Source organism: Penicillium riverlandense (assembly GCF_028828495.1).
Source record: "Penicillium riverlandense strain IBT 135883 chromosome Unknown utg000008l_segment0_segment0, whole genome shotgun sequence".
NCBI classification, from domain to species: domain Eukaryota; kingdom Fungi; phylum Ascomycota; class Eurotiomycetes; order Eurotiales; family Aspergillaceae; genus Penicillium; species Penicillium riverlandense.
This window is the reverse complement of record NW_026643199.1, coordinates 101,647-127,580: the sequence shown is the minus strand read 5'-3', so window position 1 is coordinate 127,580 and position 25,934 is coordinate 101,647. Positions and strand designations below refer to the sequence as shown.

At 54.0% G+C, this 25,934-nt stretch overlaps 12 protein-coding genes across 12 annotated transcripts; 7 read left to right on the top strand and 5 right to left on the bottom strand.

Moving 5' to 3' along the window:
* Positions 1-19: 19 nt before the first annotated feature.
* N7474_009040 (uncharacterized protein) lies at positions 20-1,093 on the top strand (the record flags this gene model as incomplete). The annotated part of the gene is made up of 3 exons (XM_057200450.1): positions 20-164; positions 222-1,009; positions 1,067-1,093. 3 exons carry the CDS (start codon positions 20-22, stop codon positions 1,091-1,093), a joined length of 960 nt encoding a protein of 319 aa, XP_057048437.1.
* An 858-nt stretch (positions 1,094-1,951) lies between these two features.
* On the top strand, positions 1,952-3,149 carry N7474_009039 (uncharacterized protein; the record flags this gene model as incomplete). The annotated part of the gene is made up of 5 exons (XM_057200449.1): positions 1,952-2,421; positions 2,473-2,584; positions 2,633-2,723; positions 2,774-2,858; positions 2,912-3,149. 5 exons carry the CDS (start codon positions 1,952-1,954, stop codon positions 3,147-3,149), a joined length of 996 nt encoding a protein of 331 aa, XP_057048436.1.
* A 1,310-nt stretch (positions 3,150-4,459) lies between these two features.
* Positions 4,460-6,062, top strand: N7474_009038 (trehalose-6-phosphate synthase; the record flags this gene model as incomplete). The annotated part of the gene is made up of 4 exons (XM_057200448.1): positions 4,460-4,757; positions 4,813-5,185; positions 5,237-5,607; positions 5,671-6,062. The coding sequence occupies 4 exons, from the start codon at positions 4,460-4,462 to the stop codon at positions 6,060-6,062; spliced, it is 1,434 nt and encodes a 477-aa protein (XP_057048435.1).
* A 359-nt stretch (positions 6,063-6,421) lies between these two features.
* Positions 6,422-7,171, top strand: N7474_009037 (uncharacterized protein; the record flags this gene model as incomplete). Its single annotated transcript, XM_057200447.1, has 2 exons — positions 6,422-6,559; positions 6,614-7,171. The coding sequence occupies 2 exons, from the start codon at positions 6,422-6,424 to the stop codon at positions 7,169-7,171; spliced, it is 696 nt and encodes a 231-aa protein (XP_057048434.1).
* Positions 7,172-7,493: 322 nt separating this feature from the next.
* On the bottom strand, positions 7,494-8,814 carry N7474_009036 (putative protein phosphatase PP1 regulatory subunit Sds22; the record flags this gene model as incomplete). Its single annotated transcript, XM_057200446.1, has 6 exons — positions 7,494-7,510; positions 7,571-7,973; positions 8,026-8,100; positions 8,153-8,458; positions 8,520-8,623; positions 8,679-8,814. The coding sequence occupies 6 exons, from the start codon at positions 8,812-8,814 to the stop codon at positions 7,494-7,496; spliced, it is 1,041 nt and encodes a 346-aa protein (XP_057048433.1).
* An 802-nt stretch (positions 8,815-9,616) lies between these two features.
* On the bottom strand, positions 9,617-11,483 carry psrA (putative general stress response phosphoprotein phosphatase Psr1/2; the record flags this gene model as incomplete). Its single annotated transcript, XM_057200445.1, has 5 exons — positions 9,617-9,829; positions 9,880-9,978; positions 10,029-10,178; positions 10,229-11,310; positions 11,390-11,483. 5 exons carry the CDS (start codon positions 11,481-11,483, stop codon positions 9,617-9,619), a joined length of 1,638 nt encoding a protein of 545 aa, XP_057048432.1.
* Positions 11,484-12,969: 1,486 nt separating this feature from the next.
* pxa1 (putative peroxisomal ABC transporter (PXA1)) lies at positions 12,970-15,435 on the top strand (the record flags this gene model as incomplete). The annotated part of the gene is made up of 1 exon (XM_057200444.1): positions 12,970-15,435. One exon carries the CDS (start codon positions 12,970-12,972, stop codon positions 15,433-15,435), a length of 2,466 nt encoding a protein of 821 aa, XP_057048431.1.
* A 297-nt stretch (positions 15,436-15,732) lies between these two features.
* N7474_009033 (uncharacterized protein) lies at positions 15,733-18,246 on the top strand (the record flags this gene model as incomplete). Its single annotated transcript, XM_057200443.1, has 2 exons — positions 15,733-15,919; positions 16,412-18,246. 2 exons carry the CDS (start codon positions 15,733-15,735, stop codon positions 18,244-18,246), a joined length of 2,022 nt encoding a protein of 673 aa, XP_057048430.1.
* Positions 18,247-18,479: 233 nt separating this feature from the next.
* Positions 18,480-19,624, bottom strand: N7474_009032 (uncharacterized protein; the record flags this gene model as incomplete). Its single annotated transcript, XM_057200442.1, has 2 exons — positions 18,480-19,387; positions 19,447-19,624. The coding sequence occupies 2 exons, from the start codon at positions 19,622-19,624 to the stop codon at positions 18,480-18,482; spliced, it is 1,086 nt and encodes a 361-aa protein (XP_057048429.1).
* Positions 19,625-19,929: 305 nt separating this feature from the next.
* On the bottom strand, positions 19,930-21,705 carry N7474_009031 (uncharacterized protein; the record flags this gene model as incomplete). The annotated part of the gene is made up of 4 exons (XM_057200441.1): positions 19,930-20,696; positions 20,750-21,175; positions 21,235-21,399; positions 21,456-21,705. The coding sequence occupies 4 exons, from the start codon at positions 21,703-21,705 to the stop codon at positions 19,930-19,932; spliced, it is 1,608 nt and encodes a 535-aa protein (XP_057048428.1).
* A 421-nt stretch (positions 21,706-22,126) lies between these two features.
* Positions 22,127-22,487, top strand: N7474_009030 (Tim10/DDP family zinc finger protein; the record flags this gene model as incomplete). Its single annotated transcript, XM_057200440.1, has 2 exons — positions 22,127-22,224; positions 22,301-22,487. The coding sequence occupies 2 exons, from the start codon at positions 22,127-22,129 to the stop codon at positions 22,485-22,487; spliced, it is 285 nt and encodes a 94-aa protein (XP_057048427.1).
* A 156-nt stretch (positions 22,488-22,643) lies between these two features.
* N7474_009029 (putative Sin3 complex subunit (Stb2)) lies at positions 22,644-25,178 on the bottom strand (the record flags this gene model as incomplete). Its single annotated transcript, XM_057200439.1, has 1 exon — positions 22,644-25,178. One exon carries the CDS (start codon positions 25,176-25,178, stop codon positions 22,644-22,646), a length of 2,535 nt encoding a protein of 844 aa, XP_057048426.1.
* Positions 25,179-25,934: the final 756 nt, after the last annotated feature.

Sequence of the window (25,934 nt, the reverse complement as noted above, 5' to 3'; positions counted from 1 at the left end):
ACTCAATCTCTCTCTCACCATGGTTGCTCCCACCGTCAAGCTGAACAGCGGCTTCGAAATGCCCCTCGTGGGCTTCGGCCTGTGGAAGGTCAACAATGATACGTGCGCCGACCAGATCTACAACGCCATTAAGGCCGGCTACCGCTGCTTCGACGGTGCCTGCGGTGAGTCTCCTTTCATAGTGTATATATAGTACTTCCTAAACTGACCCACGCGACCAGACTACGGCAACGAGGTGGAAGCCGGACAGGGCGTGGCACGCGCAATCAAAGACGGCCTGGTCAAGCGTGAGGAGCTGTTCATCGTGTCGAAGCTGTGGAACAGCTTCCACGATGGCGACAAGGTCGAACCGATCTGCCGCAAGCAGCTAGCCGACTGGGGCGTGGACTACTTCGACCTGTACATCGTGCACTTCCCCATCGCGCTCAAGTACGTCGACCCGGCGGTGCGCTACCCGCCGGGCTGGATGTCCGCCGACGACAAGCTGGAGCTCAGCAACGCCACCATCCGCGAGACCTGGACCGCCATGGAGACGCTGGTCGACAAGAAGCTGGCCCGCAGCATCGGCGTCAGCAACTTCAGCGCCCAGCTGCTGATGGATCTGCTGCGGTATGCGCGTGTCCGCCCGGCCACCCTGCAGATTGAGCACCACCCCTACCTGACCCAGAAGCGGCTGGTCGAGTATGCGCAGAAGGAGGGCCTGACCGTCACGGCGTACTCGTCGTTCGGCCCGCTCAGCTTCCTCGAGCTGAACTTGAAGGATGCACAGGATACGCCGCTGCTGTTTGAGCATGCCACTGTCACTGCTATTGCGCAGAAGCACGGCCGCACCCCGGCACAGGTGCTGCTGCGCTGGGCTACGCAGCGCAAGATTGCCGTCATCCCCAAGAGCAACAACCCGACTCGTCTGGCGCAGAATCTCCAGGTCACTGACTTTGACCTTGACGCTGCCGAGATTGACTCGATCAGTGCTCTGGACAAGGGTCTGCGCTTCAATGACCCCCTTGCTGTGAGTTCCCCCCTTTCCTAATCATGTTGGAGTAGACACTGATGATGTTCTATATAGTACGGCCTCTATGTCCCCATTTTCTAGATGTCAAGAGACCGTCCTAGAACATGACGAGTCCCGACGTTGATGACGACTTACTTTTTATTCGGATTGTGTATATAAAATGATAAAATGATATCTTCGGTCACCTTCCGTGTTGGAATAAGTAGGAATAAGTAGGAATAGTTGGTGGTAAACCTTCCCGCTCGGGTAATGATCGTCTCTGAGATCATAAGGTGAGCCGGTCCCTAAGCACTCAGAGCTAAACTGAGTATTATCTAATCAAGATCACCAAGTAGTTAACTACACACTGAGACCACGATATCTAGACGCGGCTGGTAATGGCTAACATTTCGTCTCAGTTCATGATGGGAATCCGTAATAACAGGGTGGTACTCGGCGGTCCCGAATCCAGCTTTCAATCTGGGTTACGTATGTCGCGCAGGATTTTCAGTCCAACTTCCACTCTGCAGGAACTTGCTCAATGATGGCAAAGGAGCTTGGAGGCGTTATAGACCCTGTTGGTTGCGAATATGGAGTCCAGAAGCTTCAGGTGGTTGACACTTCTATTGTTCCACCGTCGAGGTAGAGTCGAAGCCTAGACTTCTGATGGTCCATTCCGGAACCTGCTTTACCGCAACTCTATCGTAGGTAATTCGAAATTTCCAGGTTTCCAGGGCTTGTTAACGTACATCGGCAGGATTTACAACACGTTGACAATTATACTGGTTACCGATCACCGTTCTCAGTAATCGTATGATTCCAGACTTACGAGATCATTGTGACGTGGCTGTTCGCCATCCAGCGTTGTAAAACATTTATAGCAAGACTTCCTCCTAATTTCGCAGTATGGAATAACCCCCCTATACTAGGTCAGAACTCGAAATTTGCAAGCTTGCGTCGATGTCTCGTCATCTCTGTGTCACCGCCGTAGATGGCCACACTGGCTTCGCTATTGCGGAGCTAGTATTGACGAATAACAGCTTCAAAAAAGCCATCAATACAGTCACCGGGTTATCGCTTCAGCCCGATGCGGAGTCTTGCAAAGAGCTATCCAAATTGGGTGCCAAGATTGTTCCACACGAGCCGGGTCGACTGAAGAACATGGTCAAGACCCTGCAGAAGACCGAAGCAGACACGCTTTGCCTCATACCTCCCGCGCATGAAGACAAGTTCGACTTGACGTTGGAGCTGATAGAGGCAGCAAAGAAAGCAAACATTCCAAATGTTTGTCTTATCAGCTCCGCTGGCTGCGACGTCGCTGAACGGAGCAAACAACCAAGACTGCGGGAATTTATAGATCTTGAAACACATTTCCTATCCAGCAAGGGCGATCCATCCAGTTCTGCGGGTCATTCTCCTGTTGTGATTCGGTCAGACAATGCTCTAAAATCATTTGGATTACTGCTAACATAAGAACACAGCGCCGGGTTCTATGCAGAGAATCTCCTCCTATACTCACCGCAGGCACACGAAGAAGGCGTGCTTCCCATTCCGGTTGGCACCAATCACAAGTTCGCTCCAATTGCTCTAGGGGTAAACCATCCTTTATGATATTGCCTTGCCGTATCTGACAATGAGCAGGATGTCTCCCAGGTGGCCGCGCACGTTCTTTGTGGAAAAGGAAAGCACGGTTTCAGCGACCAACATCGCGGCCAATTGATTGTATTGACTGGTAAAGCACCATTGCCCGTGGAAAATGTATCATCAACTTACACTACTTAGGGCCCATGCTTGCAACTGGTGACGAGCTTGCGGCAGCTGCTAGCCAAGCATTAGGAAAGGATTTGAAATTCGAGGATATTTCGGAGTATGTGAGCCAAACATACGAGTTCTCCATGGACAGCACTGATGACATTTCAGGGCCGAGGCGAAGAAAGTCTTGCATGCCCAGTCGACTAGTGATAATTCTGAGCTGCAGTATCTACTTGAGTATTACTCCTTGGTCCGAGAGGGTAAAACCAACTATATCTCAACAACCGCTTTCCATGATATCACGGGCGCGCACCCTCAGGAACCCAACGGATTTTTCCAAGTCTACGCTGAAGAATTCCAGCCAAAGAACGCGAACAAGAGGCGGAAGTTGAGTGCAAAACGGTGAAACTTCACGAATCCCACGCAGTGGCAGCCTCGGGCGGAGTCTTCAATGGCACGTGCACACGTCGCAGTCGTGCATTCAGGAAGGGGTTTGGAAGGCAAAGACAAAAGTTTTGCGGAGTTGTACGGTATTATACGAATTTGTTGGCTTAAAAGGGGGACAGTCCTATCTTGGGATTTCCTGGCGAGCAGGCTTGGCCAAGGAAAGGAGTGACGAGACATTATTGTTTACCATTGCACGAAAACGAGAATATTATTATGCGAGAAGGCCCTTGAGCGTCCAGCCGTATTCTTATTTGGAGGCACGCTATTTTCCAAATCCGAACCGTTGGCTTCGGGCATTGGTAACTAAGGTAGTGCGGTGTTATGTCACATTCCCTACTTTTGGCTTTAAAAGTAGATAGATCCTGATTGCCACCCCACCCCATAAGGTGTCACGCGCGCAATGATTTTTTATGAAGTATCCTCAGGGGTTCTGAAATAGGTTTGCATCGCCGATTTCGAATCATCTGAGAACCAGAGTGCCATAGTCTTGGCCTGATATCCTGTAAACCAGCTCAGGTCTAGAATTGTCTCCTAAACTGACCAAGTTTATGGATACAATTGACCAAGTTTACGGATACAATTGACCAAATTATTCCGTAATAGGTCTGTCGCGACTCCTTGTTTCCTGGGGCTCGGGGTTGGCGGCAGTCCTCCCGGGTAGGCAAGCTGCAAATGCGGCGCAGAGCCGGTCGTGGCATTAGAATAATGGGGCCAGTCACACTAAAATACCTAAGTGCAGCCGCACCTCCTTCAAAGCAAAGAATCGTAATTTGGAGCGGTCTACTTGGAAGGCGCGGCCATATGACTATTCCTCGGCATGAGCGAGACTCCGAAAGAATCGCATAATTGTCATTGGAGGGCTATCTTTAGACTAAATACTATTCCGTGGGCTTATAAAGGTAGCCCTTAGTTATTAGCTCTCCCGTACGGTTAGCCTGAGGCCGTACCTAATTCCTGCCTTAGGCCACTAATCTAATAAGCATCCCAGCCCTCACCAGCGCAGGGAACCACATGAGGAACGATCATTAATTAACCTTGGAATGTGTGGGGCAAGCGGGGAGGACAAGGCCCGGCATTAAATTTAAAAGATGGTGTATGGGCTGCAGGAGCTGGTTTCGTTACTTATTGATGACGTTTAGTTCATGTACTCTCAACCGACTTACCACACTGTGACGCCGTGGCTTATTGCAATATTACAAAAGGCCGATGACTAGGCAAGAAACGACTCCTTTTAACATTCCTTACTCAGTCAGTTGCAGGTAGCCAACGATGCCAGGAATGAATCGGAACAACGATGGGAGGCTTTTCGTAGTCGCTAACAGGCTCCCAGTAACCATCACCCAGACGGAAGATGGCCAATTCCAATACACTATGGCCGCTGGGGGACTCGTATCTGCTCTTCAGGGCCTGTCGAAATCGATGGAATTTCAATGGTTCGGCTGGCCTGGCACGGAGATTCACAGAAACGATAGGGAAACTGTCAGACAAGAACTGGCCACCCGGTTCAAAGCAGTGCCGATTTTTCTGCCCAAAGAAACCGCGGAAAGGCATTACAATGGGTTCTCGAGTAAGTCCATTCCATCTACTTTGGGAGTCCCTTGTAGATTGACTGATAAACTTAGATTCTGTTCTTTGGCCTCTTCTGCACAGCATGCCATCCAAAGCCGAGTTCAATGAGGGTTGGGCCATCGCTTATCGAGAAGTCAACGAGATGTTTGCCGACAATATCGTGCCGTTTGTTGAAGATGGAGATATAATATGGATCCACGACTATCACTTGTTGCTGCTGCCGGCCGTGCTTCGGAAACGATTGGCGAACCGCAGAAGCGTTCGCATTGGATTTTTCTTACATACCCCGTTCCCCAGCGACGACTCCTTCGCCGTCCTGCCTTTACGCGAAGATATTTGCGACGGTCTACTTAGCTGTAATCTGGTCGGTCTGCACGTGAGAGAATACGTCGAGAAACTTCTCGATTCCGCGGCCAAAGTCCTTCCGTAAGTCTTTTGGTCTACACTTCATTCTGGACAATCTAACCGCAAGCACAGGGGTGTTCGACGATCACCGAGTGACCTGCATTATAACGACCGAAAGCTAGACGTGCAAGAATTTCCCATTGGAATTGCACCCGATGACTTTCGAGATTCACTTGCCTCCGAAGCTACTCAGAGCGAGATGAGGCACCTGTCTCGGGAGTTTCACGGCAAGCAGATTATTTTAGGCGTCGACCGGTTGGACTACATCAAGGGAATTCCTCAAAAGTTGCGCGCTTACGAAAAGTTGTTGACTGATCACCCGGAGATGAGGGAGAAGGTTGTTTTGATTCAAGTTGCAATCCCGACCCGGACGGACGTCGAAGAATATAAAATGCTGCGCAAACAGGTAGAAGGAATGATAGGAATGATAAATGGCAAGCACGGTGAGTCTCCCAAACCTCCCGATAGATGCTGTGTCTTCTGCCCAGTTCACTAACGAACCGCAGGGACCTTCACTTACACCCCAATCCGGTATCTCTATCGCTCGCTTAATTTAGAACAACTCCACGCATTGTACGCCGTGTCTGACGTGTGCCTGGTATCTTCCATCAAAGATGGGCTGAACATGGTTTGCTATGAGTACATTGCTAGCCAGCAGGTCAACCGTAGAGGCGTGCTCGTGCTCTCACAGTATGCCGGTGCGGCCACTCTGCTTCCATCGGCTGTTCTCTTCAACCCCTATGACATTCCTCGCTTCACGGACGCCATCTTTACCGCATTGAAAATGCCACAAGAAGATCGCCAGAGCAGACTCGACGCCGCGGTTAAAACCGTGAATACTTTGACGAGGCAAGTCTTTTCTTTCTATTCCGCAAGAGTGAGTTCTAGTAGTCGCTGACCCACACTGCTCTAGTTTACGTTGGGGCGAGTCTTTCTTAGACGTCCTCAAATCGAGTCCGCTTTGATCTGTGCTTATTACGTTTCACGCCCGGTCATTCATCTTATACCTTTTGGGGTCTTCATGTTCTGTAAAATGTGCTTATTATATTATTTTTATGTTTCAAATAACCCAGAATGACAGGCAAATGTCCCATCAACTGCGGGTCCCGCCTTTTTTGGCGCCCGATTTCCCGTCACCTAGTGTTGTCGTGTAGTTTGAGGCTAAATAGAAAAGTGCCAAGCATTATTCATTCGGCATTCCATTCGTCACAACTTCTCTTCCCTTTTCCCTCTACAACCTCGCTCCTACTAGTCCCGATGGCCTCTCCCTCGGCCATCACACGCGCCCAGGTGCACATCACTACACATCCTGTACCGCGCAAGCTAGGCGACAGCAAGCTGGTGCTGGCAGCGCTGCAGAAGTTCGGCGAGGTGGTGACCTTTCGGAACCTGAAGGTGCGCCCAACCGACCCCAGCACTCTTTTACCGACCCCCTGACGATTGAAATAGTACGATGTCTTCAACACAAATCCCAAAAAGGATGAATCTATCCTCGCCATCTTCGGCACCCCCGACGCAGCCGAGCGCGCCATCGCCGCGTCGCCCATAACCATCCCGCTCTCGCCGCCAAAAACATCTCTCTCCTCGCTCTTCTCGTCCCTCACCGCTACCTCCTCTCCGAACGCCCCAAACACTCCTCCCACAGTGCTAACATGCACCATTTCCCCCTCATACCACAATCACGCGCGCAACCTCCGCCGCAACCCGTTCCACAGCACATACAACATCTACAAGAAGAATCCACACTACGAGGATTTGACGGGCAAAGAAACCGCGATCCCGCTACGGGAATTGGCGGATGTGCTCGCGAGCAGAAAGTATTATATCTCGAATGCGGTGAAGGAGAAGATTGCGGAGAATTCAAAGGCGCTGGGCGCGGGGAGCTTGATGGGGCTTTGGAGGAAGGGACAGGGGATGGAGGGTGAGAAACAGGAACAGATGGGGAAGGAGGATAGGGCGCGGGAGATTGAAAAGGAGCAGAAGGAGGGTGGGAAGGATATTGGGTGAAGTGGTGCTGGTGCTACTTGGCAGAGAATTAACTGAGCGCAACATACTCGAACGGATCGAGGAGCTCCCTATGTAGGCTCTGCTCCGCCGCATGGAGTCTACGAATCCCTTTCCGACAGGCGTCCCAGATACGCGTCGCTCTAGGGAGCAGAGCCAGTGGCCCAGGGAGGATACTCGCGCCACATATCGGAGCGTCTACGCTATTGACCCAGGATCCAGCAGCACATCGCATCGTGTGTATTCGCTGCAGCAAAGGGCTATAAAAACCGACAGAACACCGGAGCCATTACTAGCACATACATGTGAATATCCCACATGTGAATCAAACCCGAACGAAAGCTAGGCAGAATCCTCACGTTAGCATACATCCTCCCTGACCATGACGAAACATATACATACTAGCATCAATCTGCTTAATCCGCGGTAACGCCAGCCGGACTTTATTCCGATAAACCGCGGGACCAGCAGTCTGCAACGGGTTCCCCTCAAAGTAAACCGTCTCCAGCTTCTCCTTATCTTTCAGCTCGCGCTCCACTTCCTCGAAGCTGGAGAGCTGGTTGTTCGACGCCCACAGTTCTTCTAGATTTATGAGGGATGAGAGATGCGCTAGATTTGAGACTTGGTTGTTGGACAAGTCGAGGACGCGGAGGCCCGTGTTGGATTCCAGACCGGAGAGGTCGGTGACGGCGTTGTGCGAGAAGTAGAGTTCTTCGAGATGTGGGAGGGAGGAGAGGCCGGTTAGGGTGGTGAGGCGGTTGGATTGGATGGACAGGATGCGGAGGTTTGTTAGGTGGTCTAGGTTCTATGCCGATGTCAGCTCCATAAATATTCGAAAAAGTGGGAGGATATAGTACCTTCATCTCGGTGATCTTATTCTTGCCCAACCACAGCTCCTCCAAGGCCGTGAGGGTCTCGAGATTCTCAATTTCCTAGCCCACAGATCAGATCAATTCGCACCCAGAAAACGGGAGAGAGACACACCCGAATCTTATTCGCGCCCAGCTCCAGATTCCGCAACTGGGTCAGCCCCTCCAAGCCCTCAATGCGGGAGATCTTATTTTGCACGAAGAAGAGGTCCGTCAGTTTGGTCAGATGCGCCACATTCTTGATATGCTTGATCTTATTGAAACTGAGGTCCAGGCTTGTGAGATCGCGGAACTCGTCGAGGCCCTTGATGTGCGAGATGAGGTTGTCGTAGAGGTCGAGCTCAGTGAGGGAGGCGGCGACGTTGGGCGGGAAGTTGATTTTGGTGATTTGGTTTTGGCGGAAGCAGAGTCTCTGTTCATTCTGGAATCAGTATGTGTTTGATTTGAGAGAAGGGCGGGGTGGGGAGGGACAGTGGGAGTACCTGAAGTTTTGGGAAGCGCTCTAACCGGAGCGCTGCGAGGGAGGTTATGCGACAATGTACCAGGTCAATTTCCTCTGTGTTTGGATCCTCGTCGGCGAGTAGATCTGCTGGGTTATCAGCATTCATTCATTCCATGCTGGGGGAGACCACCGTCCTTACCCTCATCGGCCTGGATCTCGTCCACGGGCGGGGCGTCAGGATCCGAGTAATCGGAATCTTCCAAGGCCTCCGGGTTGGCCAGCACAGCCTGGGGCTCCATGCGAAGCTTTCCGTCCCAGCCTTCCTTGTTCTTCATGATTCGAGTTGTGGCTGGAGGGATGAGCGGGTGAGATGACGATGATGCGGGGAGCTTTTTTTTGGAGTTTTGGAGTGGCTGACTACACATGGGTTATTAACGTTAAGTTAGTTAATGTAGTTACAAGACACGACGATATTTACATATAAAACTACGGCAGCAACAGGGCGGGGTTCATGGGTCATGTACATTGTAGTTTCAAACAATACTATCCAACAGGACGCGTCCTTCCTCGTAGTGGAGGCACAGAGGGAGAGGGGCTATTAAACCGCTCACTGCGGAGGGATCGGAACGAAGCAGGATGGATTGAGGGGGATGTTTCGAGAACCGGCGGGCAGCGTAGGTAGCGAGGCAGACAAGTAATAAAGAAAAGGCTGGCTGAGGGTACAGCATTGACATGAGAACCAATGGACGCCTGCGGGATGCATAGGAAACAACAGGAAGAGGACTTGCACAGGGCAGACAAAGAGAAAGGTTTTCAGAGCGCGTCAGGGAATCGAATCAACAACAAGGAAAGAGAAAAAAAAGGGGGGTGAGCCGGCTCGCTGGGGGCGGTGGTCAGGTCAAATGGATTCACACAAATGCAAAAGGTCAACAAGATGCCAGGCTAAGCGGCAATCCTAGAACAACAATGCAACAGATGCCGCCGGTCACGTCAAGGGAGACCAGTTCCCTTGAGCGTGAGGGGCCAAAAGAAAGTAAACCCCCAGACAGAGGAAGAAATGCTGGAACAGAGGCTTTTCGCGCGTGCAAGAGAAAAGACGCTCAAAAACGGGAATCGCAAGGCGTCCTGCCCCGACCTTTAGAGGCTGATGTCCAGGACCATGCTAACATCTTGGACTTGCGCCCCTGCCAGATCCTCTAGGACGGGGATAAGGTCAAGCAGCTCGTTGTCGTGCGCGTCAGAGAACCAGCTGCTGATGGGTATCGCGTGTTGGGGATGGAAGATGTAGGAGGTCGGGGAGTTGTCGATGATAATGGTTTCCCGGAGGTCTCGTCCGACCTGGGAAAGGTCCTGCATCATAGTTAGAGTCTGCTATTGCTGCTCGCTCAAATGATACTGACCTTCACATAATTCCCCTGGTGATTATAACAACTCTCTCGGAATAACCGGTGATGGACCACACTGTGGATGTCCAGTTGGTCCAGCAGAGGATCACCGTACTGGAACACAATCAGCGCATGTGGTGGGGGAAGGGGAGATTGGTACATACCTTGGAAACCGATGCCGTAAACACTACTACTTCATACAACTCGCCCATGCGCTTCATGAACTGGTCCACACCGGGCCGCTTGATTACGTAGATATTGTGATACTGGCCTTCAATCTCCACTGGGATAGTGAAGTCGGCGCGTTCAAGGACCTATATCAAAGGTGAGCACTAGCAACATTGCAAAAGCATAATCTATTTACCTTGAAGCTGCTGTGAACCAGAGTCTCATCAAGATCAAGGACAAGGCATTTTCGATTTTTGAGGTGAGGCGGCGGAGGCCCCAACAACCACTGTTGATCTTCGTCGGTTCCAGAGCGAGGTTGGGGAGCGGGCGGCGCCAATGGTGGCGGCGGGGGAAGTACTGTCGTGGACTGCACCACCTCTTCATGGGACGACTCATCAACACCGTCGCCGGGCCTCTTGGGTGACATTGCTTCAGCGGCCGGCTCTTCAGGCACCGGGCTGGGAGGCTCATTTGGTCGCTGAATGCCCTCCGTTTTCGACTCGGCTATCGTCCCATTGGTAGCATGATGCTCGGACTGTTCCTTGGACACAGGGGAGGCGCCAGCCTCAGGCTGGCTGAGTCCCGCGGCCGTTGCCTGCACATCAGTCGCAGCTGAACTGCGTTCCTCCTCGGCCTGAGACTGCGCTTGGTCTGCGCTGACTGTCAAGCTCGCTTTCTCATCACCAAAGTATGCCGGGTCTCTCGACTCGGCCGTGCTCGAGTCGCCATTGTGGACTTCCGCCTTGTCGGGGGTGGGCAACCGGCCTCCAACCGGTTGCCGCTTGGTCGTCTTCTTTGCGGGCAGGGTCGCATCGTCAGCATCAATGTCCGGGGAAGAACAGCAACTCAGAAAAGCAAACAACTTGTTAGGTGCTTTCTTCTGAGGTCTCGCGGGACCGTTTATCGCGGGAGCAGGAGTTTCTTTGCTCTCTTCCACATTCGCCACGTCCTGCTGCGTCCGGCGCGACCGGCGGCTGCTGGCCCTACTCCGGTCTCTGCCCGCTTTCAAGATGCTCACTTTCGACGGACGCCGAGTCGGCTCTTTGCGTCCAGTCTCTTCGGTCTGTTCCGACACGGGAGGTTTGTCTGCCTTCTTCGAGGAGCGTCTGGACGGCATCGGGATCAGGAGGTGGTGCTTTTTCGGAGCGTCTGCACTTTCAGCAGCCTCGGGAGAACTCGATGCCGATGCGACGGCAGATGAAGCCTGGTTTGACTGCTCGGTGGGCTGAATCTCGGTCTCGGCGGCAGCGCGACTTGGATTTGGGGGCGATTCAGGACCTGGAGAACGAAACGCGTCAGGGGGGCAATGTTCTCTGGGCGCCAACAAGCCGGAGAAGGGTCATGCGCATTGACTTACTGTTCGGGTCCGACTGTCCAGGGGTGGAATTCATGGGCGCTTGGGTAGGCGGAGCTGAGGCAGAGGAGTCTCGCCCCGTGCTCGCGCCACGCATCGGGGGCAGCTGCGAAGGAAGGCTGTCCAGCGCAAAGGATCCAGTAGTGCACAAGCACTCGAGGGGATGCAGCAGCAGGCCAGAAGTCTCACCAGCACGAGGAATGAGGGAGCGCGGCTGTGAACATGGGCCAACCTCCTGGATAAGCAAGCGCCCTGAGCTCTCTGGCGTTGGAACACTGCACGTACCGCCTTCAACGAGCCCCCCAGATAATCAGCCAACACTATTGGCTGTTCAGCACGCCAAGGATGGCAACAACACACGCAGGCTCAGAGAAAGCAACAAGAAACCGTGGAAAGATCCGATGGGACGCAAAGAAGTGCTCGGGGGTGGAGAGCAAGAAGAGGAGTCAACGAGGTCACGTGTTCTGGAAGCCCTGGAGTTGCCTTTCTGTCTGTCTGTCTGGGGGGGCAGGCCATTATTTACGAGCGAACTAGGATTACGGTATGGTAACTGTCTCCTCTCTCCTCAGCCGTCGGCGGCTAGTGCTCTAGTCAGAGTGGTCGTCACATCGCTACAGTACCAGGTACCTTCTCTGCCGGGTCGGGTAAAGGGACGAGCCAAGTACCCAGCACCCGGCCCCCTGAGAGACTAGTTGGGCCTGGACCAGAACCAGCACTACTTCCTGCAGAGCCAGCATGATTTTCGCACAAAAGGTAGTAATCACCATCCGATCAGATCGAGCTCCACTCTGATTTCACCACTGGCTGGCGGGCTGCACAGGCCCCCTTGTTCCCTGGCCCGGCGCCACGAGGCTGTTTGACCACAACGTGCTGATGGTCATGTTAGGATGTGACGCGGCCAAGGCTACAATTATAAGAAGCTTGGCTATAGTGAGATTTATTTTTATCCTGGTGTGCATAGAGGACAGGACATGGGGTAGTGTGTGCCTGATCCACATCCCGTGAAGTTGATCGAGTTCACTGTTTAGGAACGGTGGGTAGACCGGAAATTGTTCTTGGCCTACCAATGATAATCACCCAAATGATTCCACACTTCTCTCTCGTCGTGAGTAGAGTATCCCTGTTCACTATCCTTCGTGACTCTGGAGCTGATTGTTTTCCTACCAGCGAATTCCATTGTCCAGATCACTCAAGTAGCACAATTCTATCGTGCTCTCTGTGACTGTACTCTGGGTATCATTTCTTGATTCCATACCCATTTATCTGCCGACTGCCATTTCATACTCTCGGCATTATTACCTGGTCGATATTTCAGATAGTGTCTCTCCAAGCAAAACACCAGGCTATGGAGCAACCACGTGACCCAGTACCCCGGCCACGTGACTTTCTCGGGCACCGAGGCTGTTCACATGCCATGATGTCGTTGCTTCCTTCCCTCTTGTCTGCTTCCTCTCCTTCTTGCTCTGCACTGCTCGGGCATCAGGAGCATGGCCTCCAACCCTCATATGTAAAACAACCACCCGCCATTGAGGCATCTCAAGACACCGAGAGAGGCTTCACATCGGGCTTCAGTGGCTGTCAGCATGGCCGCCCAGTCGACGCTTCAGCGTCCGCAGGATCCCCTCCTGGCGCTATATCTCCACTACTCCGACCTTCTGCGTTCACGCATTCGCAAAAGCTCCCGCATAACTCGAATAATCGCCACCATCACACTGCTCCTGTCCATCATCGGGTCAGGATACGGTGGGTACACCTGGTTCCGGGAACGAGCAAGAGAACGGGCGCAGGGCCGCCGTCTGCTGCGTCGAAACTCGGGAATCCGGGGTAAAGATGGGTCGCGAACCATCTATGTTCCCTACAAGGGATCCAAGACCTCCAAGGTGTTGATTCACCCGACCAAGCCGACCACCTTCGATGCGCACCGACGACTGTTCCTGAACCCCCCAGCATCTGCGCGGGCCAAAGATGATGGCTCAGCAACCCAAATTCCCCCACCGACAACGAAACCAGGTCTGAACTTGGCCTTCCTGCATCAATTTCTCAGTCTCGGCAGCATCATGGTCCCGCGATGGGGAAGCAAGGAAACTGGCTTGCTGATGAGCCACGGCGTGTTTCTCCTGCTGAGAACATATCTCTCGCTGCTGATTGCACGGCTGGATGGTGAGATTGTCAGAGATTTGGTTGCCGGCAAAGGTCGTGCCTTCACCTGGGGCATCGTCAAGTGGTGCGGTATTGGAACCCTCGCATCGTACACCAATGCAATGATCAAATTCCTTCAGGCCAAGGTGTCGATCGCCTTCCGGACTCGGTTGACGAGGTATATCCATGACCTCTACCTGACCGACAATAACAATTATTACAAGTTGATGAATCTGGACGGCGGCATTGGCCATGGTCCCGATCAATTCATCACGCAAGATCTCACTCTGTTCTGTTCGTCCGCCGCGGCGCTGTACTCATCCATGGGTAAGCCTCTGGTGGATCTGTTCGTGTTCAACTACCAGCTGTACCGTTCGCTTGGGCCTCTGGCCTTGAGCGGGATTCTCACGGGCTATTTCAGTACAGCCGTGGTACTCCGGAAGCTGTCACCTCCATTCGGAAAGCTCAAGGCAGTCGAGGGCAAAAGGGAAGGCGACTTCCGCGGTCTGCACTCGCGACTTCTGGCCAATGCGGAAGAAATCTCGTTCTACGGCGGAGCCGATATCGAGCGAGTCTTCCTGGTCCGCAGCTTCAAGGACCTCCAGCGCTGGATGGAAGGCATTTACAGCCTCAAGATCCGGTACAACATGCTCGAAGATATGATTCTGAAGTACTCGTGGTCAGCCTTTGGTTATCTCGTCACCTCACTGCCTATCTTCCTTCCCGCCTGGGGCGGCATGGGTGGTGCCATGGAATTGGCTGATGCACCCGAGGGCATGGGCCGCGAACGAGGCCGAATGAAGGAGTTCATCACCAACAAGCGCCTCATGCTTTCGTTGGCGGATGCAGGTGGCCGCATGATGTACAGCATCAAGGATATCTCTGAACTGGCCGGATACACCTCGCGGGTGTACAGTCTGATTGCCACCCTGCACCGCGTTCATGCCAACGCATACTATATGCCCCGAGGCACACATCCTGAATTTTATTCTCTTGCGGATTCGCAAGGAACCATCCATAACGGCTTCGATGGGGTTCGCCTGGAGCAGGTCCCGATAGTCGCACCATCTCTCCATCCACGCGGAGGGGAAGAGCTCATCGAGTCGCTGTCTTTCATCGTGCATTCGGGCGATCATCTTCTCATTTCCGGTCCCAATGGCGTGGGCAAGTCTGCGATTCCTCGCATCGTGGCAGGACTGTGGCCCGTGTATCGCGGTCTCGTCAGCCGGCCCCGTGGGTTTGGTCTTGATGGCATCATGTTCCTTCCCCAACGGCCCTATTTGAGTGTAGGTACTCTGCGCGATCAGGTCATCTATCCACACACCGAGATCGACATGCGCGAGGGCGAAGTCTCCGACGCCGACCTGCAGAAGATCCTCGACGCCGCGCATCTGGGGTATCTACCTGCGCGCGAAGGCGGCTGGGATGCTCGCAAGGAGTGGAAGGACGTCTTCAGCGGCGGCGAGAAGCAGCGCATGGGCCTGGCGAGACTGTTCTACCATGAGCCGCGATATGCATTTATCGACGAAGGCACGTCGGCCGTCTCTTCCGATGTCGAGGGTGTGCTGTACGAGCGAGCCAAGGAGCGGGGCATCACGCTCATCACCATCTCAACTCGCGCATCCCTCAAGAAGTACCACACCTATAATCTCACTCTCGGACTCGGCGTTGAAGGCGAGCAGTGGGAGTTTGAACGGATTGGCACCGAGAAGGAGAAGCTTGGCGTTGAGAAAGAGCTGCAAGAGTTGCGGAAACGGCTTGATCGCGTGGATGAGTGGAAGATGCGCCGCGAGGAGATTGAGAATGAACTCCGCAAGGTCTGGACTAGCGAAGGCGAAATTGCGCCGCCGCCGTACCAGGAGGAAGAAGACCAGCCCATGTCAGAGGGCCCTATTGAGAGTGCTAATTGATGGACAGGGTCTAGTTAGTATATATGAGTATTAAATAAGAGAAGAATCAATAGTCACCTTTTCATCTAATACAGGTGACTGGGATTCCTACCAAGGCCTCTGAAGCGGGATACTGCCCTGAAGATATTCGGCTTATCGCCACGTGACCATTGTTATCGCCAAGGATCGCATCGAGCAAACGAGTAGCTTGAGAGAGCAACATCCCTCTATCGTACCTAATATGGACCCTCTGCTCCTTAGCATGGTGGTCCTCCTCTTTCGGTTTACTAGTTCCTAGCTTCCCCAATCGCCCACACCATGTCCTCTCAATTCAAAGAAGATTCCCAGATTGTCGTCCCGCTTGAGGGCGTCAGTGATGGGAACGAGGACTTCTGGCCTGAGGAGGGCACAACGCGATATGAGACGGCCGACACTACAAATTGGTGCCGTGGTCTCGCTATGATGTGGATGAGGGATATCGGAGTGCTTGGAGAGATCGATGCAAGTAAGTTTCTACTCCATCCATGGCTTTACGCCAGTTTGCAGACACGGCCGAGCCTTGGCTAACCATCCGCTCAGATGTGAATGTGACTGCAACCAACTTCTGCCCTCCTAATGGCCTTACCTACACCATTCCTAGCCTGCCGGAAGGCTACCTGCTCTGTGATCGCCCCCGCGGGGGCGACCCGAAAGCCCCTGTACGTTGTTGTTGCTGCTGCTGCTGTTGTTGTTCTTCTTCTCGTGCTGGCTACTGGAAGCATGTCTAACTATGTTCCCAACAGCGCGATAAATTTCTCTTCGGCCATCCCAGCGGAAAGTATTACCAATCCAGGATTCGCTTCTACCCACACTTCTTCGCTTTGATGACCGACACTCTTGCCAACTGCCCTTGTGACCTCTGTGGGAAATCAAAAACTCCTGATACCAGACCTCAGACGCAGAGTACGCTATTCTCCTTTGCCATTCCACTGAGATCACAGTCTAACCCTTTCCACAGCCCGCAACATGGTTCCCGTTCGCGCTCGCCAGCGTCGAGACCGCAGTGTCCCGACTGATGTCGACGTGCTCCGGGTTGCTATCGCGAACATGAAGACCAAGGCTCCTGAGACGATCGACGAGCTGATCGAAGAGCGCATGAATATGGACTGGCGTTTCACCAACGATCACCTCGCGGAATATTTCGAAATGCTGACGCTCCAACCTGCCTTCCTCCCCCGCCACGGGGAGACGGTGCTCTGGACTCCGTTGTCTCTCAAGCCCGGAGAATACCTCCAGTTCAACCCAGATACCGAAGCCCTCATGGTGCGCAATGACAAGGGTGAATGGGTCCGCGAACCCAAATGGTTCGCTGGCATTATCACACAGACTCCCTTGGAAGAAATCCTCTGCCAGGAAATCATCACACCCGAGGACAGGGAGCCCGGGAACTCGGCCTCGAACAAAGGACCCAAAGACTGGACCTCTTCTCTTTTCCGGGTTGAAGCCCTCCCGCACCCGATTGAGGATGACAAGTCTGACTCGCTGTTCAACAAATATCTCCCGCTGAGCTGCATCAAGCCGTTCGGCTTCTGGCAGTGTTTCCTGCATAACATTCCTCGCGATAAATGGGACCCGTCTATCGAAAACGCCATGATAACCATGTCCTCGTGGAGCGTCGTGTCCCGCTACCGCTTCAAGGGCACATGGCCGAACGCCTCCATCTTCTGCCAGGGAATCTGGATCGGCGCGGAGCTGCTAGCTGTGGGCGACAGGGTGCGACTCCGTCCGCTTTCGCGCGACGGAACCAACCTTTCCCAAGTCACCGATGTGATGGTTATTGAAACGATCGAAGTGCACTTGAAGGACTGCATCGATGATCCGGATGATGAGCATCTGGCAGACCAGTATAGCTCTCGAATCAAGGGCAAAATCTACACTCTCGACAAAAACCGACCTGACACTGCGGTGTTTGGGAATATCCCATTGCAATCCATGTCGATGGAGGAGGTAGCCACCGCATTGAACTTGAACATCATGAACAAATACGGCCACTGGTACCGCGTGGCTGAAGGCAAGACGGCCGTTGTGTCGCAGGATATGATTCTCGGTCGGTGCTACGAACCTGACGCCCACTTGTTCCACTGGGGAAATCATAATCTCGGAAATGACTTACCAGCTATCCTCGCGGGCCGCGATTACTCCCGCATCGCCGATGCCCGCATGCCAGAGCGTAGCACCTGGTTCTGGGGCGATTACCGCGCCGAGACATTGGGTCTGGAGAGTGTGAACGGATATGATGTTGGCGTGGCAGCTGAGCAGCGACGGGATCCCAATCTCGACGTCGAGTACGATCCCGACCATCCCATTCACATGAGACCCTGGCTGGCTGTCTTCCGGATTCTGGACGGCCAGGCAACTCCCACTGACGCGCGCGATGCCCGTCTGCCTCGGAAGCGTGGCCGTCCGTTTAAGAAGGACTCGGACCTTCAAAAGCTGGGGAAGACGAGCAAGCTCATTAGCACGGGGTTGGGACAAGTCTCTAACGATGATGATGATGAGGAGGAGGAGGAAGAGGAGGAGGAAAATGCAAAGGAGGAAGAAAAGAATGAGATGGAGATAAAGGAAGAGAAAAAAGTGAAGTCCGAGAGCGGCAAACGGCAGAGAGTCAACGGCGCATACACCGTCAGGGGCAACGTTCCTGGCAATGCCATTCCCGTGGACAGCGAGGAGGAGTCCGAGGCTGAGTCCAGCTCGAGCGAAGAGGACGACCCCTTTGGAGGTCAACCGCAACCGCTGTATTTCCGTGGAGGAACTGAAGAGACCGAACTCGGCGATTACCAGCCCGGAAACTAATGAGCACCCACTGGTCTATGCTCGAGCTGATCTTACACTCGAGCACAACCCATGATGTTGATGAACAGATACCCCCATGATCCCCTTTCTCGAATCAGCTAGCGAGCGCAGCATTGCATTGCACCACATCTTCAAAATGTACAATTAGATATCAATTGCAATGAACCGAACTGACTCCCAAAAATAGATGTAGATGTAGATGTAGATGTAATGTAAATGTAAATGTAGAATACCTAATAGTTCTTCTGCACAACCCCCCTCGCAAACTCCGCAAAAGAGACACCCGCCTGCACCTCCTCCGCCAGATTCGGTTGGGTAAAAACAGCCAGCGTATTGCGCGCAATCCTCGCATTCTCGAACTCCGCCGTGTCTGGGCATCGCGCACCTCGCACAAAGTGCGGGACGGCACGGAACTTGCCCTGCGTGATGAGTTGGAGGGCCTCCCCTGTTTGAAAGGCGAGGCAGTCCTTGGGGATGTTGACTTTGACGATGTCGCCCGTGCGGGAAGAGATGTAGAGGCCTGCTTGCGGGTCTGGCGAGCGGGGGAGTTCGTGGAGGAGAGGGAGGGACGATGAAGATGAAGATGTAGGTAGAGTGGGAGGTGAAGCAGCTTCGTCAAGGAACATGGCCGATGTGAGACCCGTCAGACAGCCGTGGTCGATATGCGTAGCACACCAATCATCATCATCATCATCCTCCTCCTCCTCACCCTCAAGCCCAGAATCCTTCTGTGCCTCCGTCTCCGGCGCCGGAAAATAATGCAACAGCCTCGCCTTGGTAGTCAAACTGGTCGTAACGACATGATGCAAATAACCAGGCTTATAGCCGTCGATATTAGCCTCAGCGTAGCGATCACAAGCTTGCGCAACGAGCGCCGCGGTGCGAATAATCAGCGCACAGAGCTGCTCGAGCCCGTCCCGAAAACCGGGCAGACGTGCGCCGGGCGGCCAGATGTTGGGCGCCGTGTACTGCGGCAAATCTGGAAAACCGTCTGCTGGCGCGCTTTGCAGAGAGGGGTCTTGGTAGAAGGCGCAGTTGACGTAGTAGGATCCCTTCAACGTGTCGAAGTGCCCTGTCTTGAGAGTTTCTTTGCCACAGGACCAGCCGACGAGGTACTTGGATTGGGGGCTTTCCAGGGATTCTTTGGGTGGTTCGTTCGTTAGTTTCCTTGCTGTAATAGGTGGGATGGAAGTGGTTCACCTAGTTCCTCAGCTGGGAGAGCAGCGAGATACGACGCATTAGAGAGGACCTGGGCGCGCAATTTCACAAAGTCCGCTGGGAGGTCCTTGACGACGATAATCCCCAAGGAGGATGGTCCGAAGGCTTCGGTCAACGTGTCGAAGGAGACGGTGCCTGTGGGGGTGGACGATGTCCGCATTATTAGATCGCAGTTGATTTATAGATATTTCATTCATTCGCAATGCAACTCCTCCTATAACTTACCTTCAATCAGCTCCTGCAGGCTCACCGTAACCGCCTGGGCCACCGTTGCGTCTTGGATTCCCTTTGTCATGATGTTGGAATTGTGTGAAGGAGAAAGTTTTCTTTCCCCGCGAGATCGGGCCGCGCCGAACGAGGGCTGGACGCTTAGCAGCGGATATTCTTCATAGTACATACCGTATACCTCGTACATAGGATTTGTGTTGTATCTGTGTATATTCTACACTATGCTATCGTACCATATTATTGATTATTCTCCCCCGTCGGTCGTCTCGTCACAGCCCTTAAATTCCCAAACGGCAACACATCCCCGATGCGCTTCGCCCCCGTGAACAGCATCACCAACCGATCAACACCGCACCCCCACCCCCCAGTCGAGGGTAATCCCCATTCCAGCGCCTCGAGATAACTTTCATCGACATTTCCAGGCTCACCGGCCTCCCGGGAATACCGCAGCTGGTCCTCGAACTTGCGGCGCTGCTCAAACGGCGAGTTCTCCTCTTCGTAGGTATTAACGACCTCCTTGCCTTCGATGAAAAGTTCCCCGCGCGCCGCGACGCGCTGGTGTGTTGCTGGATGGATAAAAGATTTGGAGAGTGGGGAGAGGCATTCTGGCGGGTTGATGAGGAAGGTTGGGTCTTTGCATTGGGGCTCGAGATAGATGGCGGCTAGCTCGTCGAGGAGGCGCGGGAGGGTTGCATTTTCGGGAAGGGTAAGGGAGAGGGCATCAAATAGGTGGCGGGTTTCGGAGAGAGCGGAGGCTGAGGTCAGATCGGGGAGTTTGCGATTGATTTGGGATTCGATGCCGGAGATGAAGTCGATGCGGCGGAAGGGCGCGGTGAAGTTGACGGGGGTGGGATTGAGGGTTCCCCTTTGGGCATTGAAGGCGCGGATGTGGGCGGCCATGCCGGAGAGAAGGTCCTCGGTCATGGACATGAGGGTTTCGAGGTTGGCGTATGCGTGGTAGAATTCGCAGGTGGTGAATTCGGGGTTGTGTGTTTTATCCAGACCTATAGCTCGTTCGTTAGCATTTGGTTCAACTTTCCCAGAAAGATATACACACCTTCATTGCGAAACGACGGCCCAATCTCAAAGACCTTGTCGAACCCACCGACAACCAGCCGCTTCAGCCACAGCTCCGGCGCAATTCGCAGCGACAGCTGCCGCTCGGGGAATTCCGTGGCAGATGTATAGAACGGACGCGCAACCGCGCCGCCGGCAACAGCCTCTAGAATCGGGGTGTTGACCTCCATGAACGACCGGTCCAAAAAGAACTGGCGCAGGTACTGGACGATCGATGATCGGGCACGGATGACATCCGCGACAGCGGGATCAGCCAGGAACTGCACATGGCGCGGGTACGGCGAGGTTTCATGCGTGGAGTCGTGGACGGGGATATCGTGCAAACACGGCGAGAGCAATTGAGGCAGTTCCGTCGTCTCGATGGTGAGTTCGCCGCGGCCAGTCCGGTGCGGTTTGCCGGTGATCGCTTTGACATGGGTTTAGTTAGGGGAAAGGTGTACAAGACAGGATCGAAGAGAAACATACAAAAGGCATCTCCCCTTCGCAGCAGACGGAATAGCCGCTTGAACTGCTCGGGCTCCACGCCGTCCAGTCGGCGCTGGTTGCACATTACCTGCAGTTTGTGGCCATCTTGCACGATATCGAAGAAGATCAATTTGCTCCCCGCGAGTCTATAGGTACGGATCCTACCTAAGCTATCTAAGTATACATGGCATGACGTTGAATATATGGCTGCAAAAACCTACCAGTGACCACGACCGTGTCCTCTACTGATTCATTATCCGCCAGCTGGCCGTACCGCGCGCGGAACTGCTCACAGCTCAGAGAGCGCGGGCCGACCGCAAGGCGCGGGTATGGGTCTGCGCAGGCATTGCTAATCTCGTGCAGTCGCTCCTGGAACGCCTTTTCAGGGGAGGACGCGGTCGTGCTACCTTTCCGCAGGGGCTGCTTGGTTAGTTGTGGTTGGTGTCGGGGGGTCTGGAGATAGGGACGCAATCCTGTGCTAAAGCTCTGGGTTAGCCCGGGCACACAACCAATAAGTGAGTGGTTCAATAGGGTCAAGAATGAGAGGTCAGAATTGGAGTTCCTGTAAGCTCATGTGCCCGCGAGGAGCATCAGTTGCAGCGGTTCTGAAGCAAATGGGAAAATCATCATGAAAGTATTGAAAGTCAGAAAAGAAAGAAAGACATGATTCTTACCTCCTGCCCAAGCCCGACCACACTGCCCGAGGGCGCACTGAATGCATGATGGGTGGGAAAGTGTGGAAGAAAAGGAAGGGAAGAAGAAAATTCGGGTTCGGCGGGTCCAAGCTTTCTTTCCGCCTTGGCTCAACCTCACTCGTGATTACGTCCCGAGCAACAACTCAACGACTCCCACTCCCACTGATTCTGACCTATCATCCCATCACACGATCAACATGTCCTTCCTCTTCGGCGGTGCCCCCAAGATGTCCTCGGCAGAGAAGATTGCTGCCGCTGAGACCGAGGTCGAGATGATCTCCGACATGTTCAACCGGTACGAAAGAAAGATCTTGCCGTGACTCCAGCAACCACACCAAAGGAAGAGAGACTAACCCATGACAATCAATCAGATTGACCGAGTCCTGCACCAAGAAGTGCGTCCCCGCCGACTACCGGGAAGGCGATCTGAACAAGGGAGAGTCCGTGTGTCTGGACCGGTGCGTATCCAAGTTCTTCGACGTCAACATCAAGGTCAGCGAGAAGATGCAGGGCGAGGCGGCCAACAAGCAGGGTGGCGGGATGGGCTTTGGCATGTAATTGCAGAGCGTCATGTCATATCTTTCTATTTAGGAGTCTGTCTGGATCATCGCGGGTTGGAAAGGCGAGATCCAACGTTCTATGTACAATAGCGTGGTGGGCAAGGAAAGAAGATCCCAGAAAATGGAACTATCGTACAACCACCCTCTCAATCGTTCACTGCATAGTGAAGCCAATGGACCGGCCCAGCCAGGTAACCCACGAGGAGCCACTGTGCTGCTCCTCGTTTCGGAGGAGGGCCTTGATCCTCGTCTCGACGTTCACGATGTGGCGCTCGAAATCGCTCAGTCCGTCCTCCATGTCTTCGACCTTGGACTCGAGCACATGTAGTTCGTAGTCCAATTTGGCGCCCAGTAGCTCCACGCGCTTCACGCTGTCGCCGAGATGGGCTTGCTCGTCGGTGAGCAGGTCGCTGGAACGTTCGCGGAGTCGTTGAAAATCGCCCAATCGTTCCAGGTAGACGGAATTCAGTTCTTCGTGTCGGTCGTACAGGATTCGGTTCAACTCATCGACGGAGTCCACCTGCCGTTCGACCCAGGGGACGGTGTATTGACTCAATTCAAGCATCCGGGAGCTGAAGATCCGCGCGTCGGAGGCAAGCATATCTTCTTGGGCAACTGCCTCCTCCAGCGTAGCTTCGACGGTGTCGTCAACAGATACCTTGCCGACCAGCGGCTCCCAGCCCAGCACGACTTCTTCGACAGCAGTAAAGGACAGATGACGAGCATAGTAGTTGTCTCGTCGGTAGAGCTGTTTATCCGCCTTATCGAAATCATCACAGCTTTGAGGCCGTCGCAGAGCCATGACGGCCAGTCCAGGGACTTGTTCTTCTCGTTCGCTCGATGCTGCTGTGGACCGGGTTCTGGTACGGTCAATGTCCAAGTCCGGTTCCCGTCCTCGGGAAGCCTGCTCCGTTGCAGGCTGATCCGACGGTTGTGGCGGTGACCCGAAATCTCGCGCCGGAGGTGCTGGTTGAATGTGGATCTCAGGTGCTTTAGCCTCGGACTCGATAGCACTTAGAGGCTCAAGCTCATCCTCGGAGAGTGGTTGGCTTGAAATCTCGTTTTTGGGTTCGGATAGCAAGGCGAAATTAGACTGCGCCTTTGCAGATGGTGGTATCTCCGTGTCACTGTCACTCAACGGACGATAAGCTACGTCGTGAGTCAGGCCTACGCCATCTCGTGATGGCTTGCTATGATGTGACCGAAGACCCGGCAACCCAACTGCATCCTTAAAGCGGCCAAGCCCTGCCCGTGCATCCGAGACTCGTTCGCTGACACCTTTTCGTTTCTGGTCCCTCTCCTCTGAGGAAGGCTCCAACACTTTGCTGGGGCGGTCGAATGCAGCGCCCAGTCGATCAGCGAGCAAGTCCTCGGCGGAATTTCTTCTTCGGCTTGTCCAGACGTAGCCACCTTGCTCATCGGTCGTGAACATCATGTCCGCTGCTGGCCCGCGCGTGAAGCGGTCATCAAGCCCACTTTTGCGTGGCTTGCCCAGCCACAACCATTTCGCTCGTTCTCCCGAGCAGCACTGGACAAAGTTGTCCAGGTCGAGGGTTTCAATATCAGCAATACCGCCTTTCTCGCGGCCGCGAACCATCCCCATGACCATCTCGCCTCCTTGTCCGCTGAGCTCGGCCATTGTAGATTTCACTGCGTCCGTCCACCCTTCAGCGTTCGCTGCCTTGGTCGTGGCCCGATGGAGTCGATCCAAAGTTTGTCGATCCAGTCTCCGTGTCCGAGGCATCTTCTGCGATTTCTGGAAACTGCCAATTCCTCTCTTCAGACTGGAAATGTCGAATGCATCCTTGGCCACGGGTGCTCCGTAGGCATGTAATCGGTTTCGAGCGCCCAGAAGGGTGCCCAGCAGGGCAGCCACAGTCGTCGGTCCCAGGTTGCCGTCGCTCGGCTCGATATTGTACAGGTCCGTCCCGATATCTGTCCACCAGTCGGCAACAGCCCCTTCTGTCACGTCACAGAGTAGGCCATCAATATACTCCGGGCCAAGTTTACCAAAAACCAACAAAGCCACCTGGCACAGCTTGACCAGCTCGAGGACGGCACGGTAGAGAGGCACCCTCTCACTTGTTCGGTATAGCTGGTGGAATTTGGCCTCGGTAGCCGCTGACGGTGGTTGAAGCTTTAGACCTGCGCGGCCTGCACAGCCCAGTCTCTTCAAGTTCTCGTTGACAATAAAATCCTCTCTGTGTTTCTTGATGTCGCCCTCGGGCACCGGAATGACAGTCAGGGCGGAAGGGAATGAACCCAGATCCGTCACAATGACCGTCCCTAGGGGTGTATCCTTCTTCCGGGTACCATGCTGCTTCACCGCATCAAAATACAGTTTCAACCGCGGCGACCATGTACTCTCATCGGTGGGAACACTGAGCACCCCGACCATCACCTTGTGCGAGAGATCGCCGGTGTAGGTCGAGATGACGAAGGTGGGATGGGTTCGGGAGCAGGCCCATTGCTCGACGATGTAGAGTTCGTAGCCCTGGAGGGTTGCGCGGCGGTGGAGCACGTCGGTCGAGGGGTCTTCTTCGAGGTACCGCAAGGCAACGGGGTCGGTGAAGACGAGGCGCTGGTGGCCGTGCTGTGGGGATGGCTTGTTGCTTTCCTGGAGCGAGGCGGGACTGCCTTGCACGGAATCGGGTCGATCCGAAGACGGGCCGGGGGTCGTGGGCTGCATCATAGTCTGCTGTCTACCGCCACCGGTCACTCGAAGAAAGGAGCCGACCTTCCCTCGATCCTCCGACAGTGCTGGTCGGGGCGAAGCAGCGGGTGGACATGTCCAGGAAGACAAAGTCACGAGGGGTGAGAAGGGAAGCAGTGGACAGGAAGCGGAAACCCGCAGGTCGACGTCACCCGGGCGGGCGGTGAATGGGCGATCTCCTTGTAGTTCAAGTAACTGCCATTATCTCTACTAGGTACATTTCTACGAAAAATGTCTGAGGTTAAGTGCCTGCCCGAGTGTTATTCGTACATACACCGGATCTCCACGCGCTGGGGTTTGATGTCGCCTCTCTTAACTTGGGGCCCGACGAAACGAGTGAAGGGGATCGTGTCGCCCGATTGCAGGACCGACAAGATCCAGCATCAATCATGTGTTATCGTGGGAGCTACAGGGAGTGTTGGCGAACGAGATGGTATGGTGGCCCTGACCGCTCGCAAAAGAGGCCAAGGTGCAAGTGCCGCCGCCGTCGGGCTCGAGAGAGCCTGCTCCTGGGACGCCACCGCCGTCGGTTGGCATGAGCCAGGCAAGGGACGCGAAGGGGGATCATGGGAGGGATGGACGGCGGGAGACGGTGGCATACGGTAAATGCATCATGAACGGGAACCAATCTACTGTCAAGAGAGAAAGGAGGGTACCAGAAGACTATTGTCGCTTGCCCTTCCCTTCCCTCGCCACGGGCAACACCTCCAGTCAACCCCACGAGACAGCCGC